The sequence below is a fragment of the Gracilinanus agilis genome, chromosome X (assembly GCF_016433145.1).
Source record: "Gracilinanus agilis isolate LMUSP501 chromosome X, AgileGrace, whole genome shotgun sequence".
Lineage (NCBI taxonomy): Eukaryota > Metazoa > Chordata > Mammalia > Didelphimorphia > Didelphidae > Gracilinanus > Gracilinanus agilis.
In genome coordinates this window covers 34,662,453-34,667,173 of record NC_058136.1, presented here as the reverse complement: position 1 = coordinate 34,667,173, position 4,721 = coordinate 34,662,453, and the positions used below count along the sequence as shown (strand labels likewise).

The following is a 4,721-nucleotide window of genomic DNA, read 5'->3' as shown; positions in this document are numbered from 1 at the left end:
CTTTTAATCCCTTGCTGTTGGCTTTGAAATACTGCCGGTCACCTCCTCTACCCCCTCCTCACCATTGTTGGTGGCTTGTGGAATGCAAGCTAATTTTAATGTTGGCTTAATCCAAATATAATTAAGAGGGAAGTTGAAGGGGGGGAGCATAAAACCAAATAAAGTTCGTTTTTGTATCATTCACACTCTGTAGATTCCATAAAATGTACACTTCCATTAGCATGGAAAATTGCTTGCTAACCACTTAGCAACCTGGCAAAAATATTATATTCCTTTAAATTCTTAGTTATTGAATTTTCCTGATAGTCTTCTATATTTTCTGAATACTTACTCAGAAGTGTATACCTGTACAAGGTATACAAGGGTTAAGTTAGCTATTCATATATTTAAAAATTTGTTATTAGCAAACTTAACTTTTTACTATAAAAATCTTGAGGCCAATTTTTAAGTTCATGTAGAGTACATTCATCTATCTGATGAATTCTGTCAATGTTAATGATAGGAATAGTATAATGAATATTTTTGGGTTGATCCATATGCTGTTTTCAAGATGAGCAATCTCTTTTCCTCCTTTCTTTCTCAGGTAATTTTTCCATTCATTCATCAAAATGGAAAACTCGGATTCTAATGATAAAGGCAACATCGATCCCTCTGAAGCACAACGTCGGCGTCAGCTGGATCGACTGGATCGGGAGGAAGCATTCTACCACTTTGTAAATAATCTGAGTGAAGATGATTATAGGCTTATGAGGGATAACAATTTGCTAGGAACACCAGGTATGTTGTAATGTAATTTTGGGGATTTACATGTGTTAATTATTGACTTTAAATAACTTAGTTTAATTTTTTAATCAGATAGTTTCCTTAACCATTGTATTGCTGTATTTGAATGATGATGATTATTCTGGTGCTGCCTTTTATGGACTCATTAGTTTAGATTTGGAAGGGACCTTAGATCATCTTGTCTAGTTCCCTTATTTTACAGATGTGGAATCTGAGGCCCAAAGTGTTTTAAATGACTTGCCCAAGGTCACACAACACAGGTTTATATGCATATAAGAGAATGATTCTTGAGTTGGCTAACCATTGCTTTGTGTTATCTGATTTTATTCACATTATATATTACTGCCCTTTGTCTTGTTGCTGACCAGAAGCAAATTGGTACTTAATTATCATTTTATTTTCATCCTCTCTTTTGGGAGGGTAGTGGGTAGTATTAACTTGGAAATTTAACTTGGGTGCTACAGATGACATGAGGGCTGTGGCTAATGTAAGCTGGACATAAATCTCTTTAGAAATACCCCTAGGGGAAAAAAAGAAACTAGTTTTGTGAATATGTAGTACAGATGTGCCCATATTGATAATGCCATTTTAATAGGCATAAACTGTAGGGTGAAATAAATGTAGACTTTATTTGGGTTTTAAAGCCTTAGCTATATAGCAGCAAGTGATACATTAAGCAAACAGTTTTATGAGCAAAGCCTAGACTAGGAATTGACACCCTAAGGCACATACTGAAGGTGGCACAGGAAATGAGTTTGTGGAATAAGAGCTAAGATTGGAATGATGAGGGGCTGAGGTATGTGAGTTCCAAGGCAGAATTGCATAGTAAGTGAAATTTTGTCTTTGGCCCCTGCTATCTTTCCTGATGTGCCCAGACCCTTCCCTCTTTGGCCTCTCTGCTATGATATTAGCTGATTCATAGTCTGCCAATGACTTTCTTTTGGAGTATTTGCATTTTAAATTGGCACTTTAAAGGCTTTCTAGACCCAAAAGAATCTAGGAACGAGATTCTTTTATTCTCTCTCTCTTCCCCCACCCCCCCACCCCTTCAGAATGACTTTTAATCAAGATTACCAACCTCAAGTCTCATCCTTTTTAGGTTAGCTTTCAAATGCTTCTCTTTCCTCTATAATTGAGTAACATTTTCCAACTGTTTTCAGGTGAGATTACCGAAGAAGAATTAATAAGACGACTTCATCAGATTAAAGAGGGTCCCCCACAACAAAACAGTGATGACAACAGAGGTACATAATATTGGGGAGATGGAGAAGGCGGGGGAATCTATTTAAGTGTTGGCTAGGGGCTATAAATTATGCATAAATAGGGGCTAAATGAATCTGAATTTTCACAAAAGTGAAATATTCACTGTGATATTTTAAGTGTGAATGGTCAGTGGTTATATTGGGAGAGAAAAAGCTATAGATTTTACATCATTTAAAATGAGAATTTTTTCCTGATTTTCTCAACTATACTGAGGTTTCCCATTGCTTATTCTAGTTCCTTTTCACTGAAAAGTTACTTCCTTTCCAGCAAATAAAAATGTTCTGGTTTCAGCATATTTAGCTTTTATGGCGTTTCCTTGCCAGTGGGAGGTAGGGAAGCTGAAGGTCTGGCCTCAGAAGCCAGCAGTCGATTTTTGTTCCTGAGCTCTTCCTCTTGTTTACTGTGCTCAGGTTGGGTACTAATACTCTGCACATAAATCAGAATTAGAAATATTTGCAGTATTATTTTATCTATGTGAAGTCTACTTTGAATCTTTTAAGTTCTCATTTTGTTGTTTTGGAGTCTTAGAGAAGTTAAGGAGTAGTGGTTTTTTTCACAGTCCTAATTTTTGTAGTTCCTATTTTTCTTTTTTTTTCCCCCCTTTTTTCCCCCCTTTATAGAATCAGCTGACGATGTCTCTAACAGCGATTCCATCATTGACTGGCTTAATTCAGTCCGACAGACTGGAAATACAACAAGAAGTGGACAGAGAGGAAATCAATCTTGGAGAGCAGTGAGCCGGACTAATCCAAATAGTGGAGATTTTAGATTCAGTTTGGAAATAAATGTGAACCGTAATGGGACCCCAAATTCCGAGAACGAAAATGATCCATCTGCAGAGCCTTCCATCGGGGAAGATACCGAAAATAGTAGTAGCCCAAGTGACATTGAAACACCAAGAGCTGAGTCCCCATTTATCCGGGCACATGGATCTGAAAGGAGTATCCTTGAGGAATTAACTGAAGAAGCTCCTCTTCCCAGAGGTCAGAGAAGGGCACGAAGCAGGAGTCCAGAGCAACGGAGGATCCGTGCTAGAACCGATAGAAGTAGGTCACCTTTGATATCTGTAACTGAGATTCCCCGAAGAGCCCATCATAATATCACATCTCAGACTTTCGAGCATTCTGTGGTAAATGAGGCTGAGGGGAGTTCTAGAACTAGGCAGCACGTGACATTGAGACAACACATGATGGGATCTGACCTGGCCAATGAAAATGCAATTTCATTTTCAGCTTCTGAGATGAGAAACATCCCTCAGGCATCGGGTTCGTCGGACACCAGTGGAAGTAATGAAAGTCTAGCTCCTGGGCAGAGACCACCAACCATAGTTCTTGATCTTCAAGTGAGAAGAGTTCGTCCAGGGGAATATAGACAGAGAGACAGCATAGCTAGCAGGACTCGGTCAAGATCTCAATCAACCAATAACACAGTCACTTACGAAAGCGAACGTGGAGGATTCAGGCGTACATTTTCAAGATCAGAAAGAGCAGGAGTAAGAACTTATGTCAGCACAATCAGAATACCTATTCGTAGAATCTTAAATACGGGATTAAGTGAGACTACTTCAGTTGCGATTCAGACAATGTTGAGACAGATAATGACTGGTTTTGGTGAGTTAAGCTACTTCATGTACAGCGATAGTGATACAGAGTCCGGTGGTCCATCTTTAAGTCCAACCCTTGATGATCCAGATCTTCAGAACCCAGGATTGGGTAGTAGCGGTATGGGTGCATCTGGCGTTAGTGCCAGTACTAGCACTGGTGGAGGAGGTGCCAGTAGCAGTAGCAGTAGCAGCTCTAGCATTGAAAGTTTAGAAACTAACTCCGAGTTATACGATGGTAGCAACGAAGGAAGTTCATCGGGCATTAGACGGGAAAGTCGGAATAGGGATAGAGATAGGGATAGAAATTCGGTCACATTTGAAGAAAGTGGCTCTTTGCCCTTCCTTAGCCTGGCTCAGTTTTTCCTCTTAAATGAAGAGGATGATGACCAACCAAGAGGACTCACCAAAGAACAGATTGACAACCTGGCCATGCGAAATTTTGGTGAGAGTGATGCATTGAAAACCTGTAGTGTTTGCATTACCGAGTACACCGAAGGCAACAAGCTTCGAAAACTGCCTTGTTCTCATGAGTACCATGTTCACTGCATCGACCGTTGGTTATCTGAAAATTCCACTTGTCCCATTTGTCGGAGAGCAGTCTTAACCTCTGGAAACAGAGAAAGTGTTGTCTAAATGTGATCTGGACTTTGAGCTCTACAGCTAGCTGTTTATAGTGATGGCAAAAGCGAAAACAGATGTCACTTGCTTTATGACCACCTTTTGAGTGGTGTTTAAGTGTAATATCCTGGAGTGCATCTTTGCTTCCAATAAAATGTTTCTCCCTTTCCCAACTCCTATTCTCAAATAAAAGCCAATTACTTTAAACAGCAACATTTTAGGGCCCGGAAATCTGACTTTGAATATCAATAAGTACCTTGTTTTATTGAACATAATTTTATCCATAAGTATTTTTGGTTTCTCTTAATTGTTTTAAAAGCAATGTCTTAGTGATGGTTCCTCTCAGCTTCATTTGGATCTCAAAAGATCCAGCCCCATCCCATCCAGGAGAGAGCTGTGTGAAGTGGAAGCCCAGATTGGAATTAGATTTCATGTGAATTTCTTTTTGACATTC

The 4,721-nt window shown here is 39.3% G+C and overlaps 1 protein-coding gene across 1 annotated transcript; it reads left to right on the top strand.

Moving 5' to 3' along the window:
- The first annotated feature begins 608 nt into the window (after window positions 1–608).
- Window positions 609–4,469, top strand: RLIM (ring finger protein, LIM domain interacting). Its single transcript, XM_044682621.1, has 4 exons — window positions 609–777; window positions 1,944–2,027; window positions 2,370–2,375; window positions 2,667–4,469. Exons 1-4 carry the CDS (start codon window positions 609–611, stop codon window positions 4,280–4,282), a joined length of 1,875 nt encoding a protein of 624 aa, XP_044538556.1. The 3' UTR covers window positions 4,283–4,469.
- Window positions 4,470–4,721: the final 252 nt, after the last annotated feature.

Coding starts and splice junctions, on each gene's coding strand:
- RLIM (XM_044682621.1), top strand. CDS start 609: ATGGAAAACTCGGATTCTAATGATAAAGGCAACATCGATCCCTCTGAA. Junction 778..1,943: donor CAATTTGCTAGGAACACCAG/GTATGTTGTAAT, acceptor AACTGTTTTCAG/GTGAGATTACCGAAGAAGAA.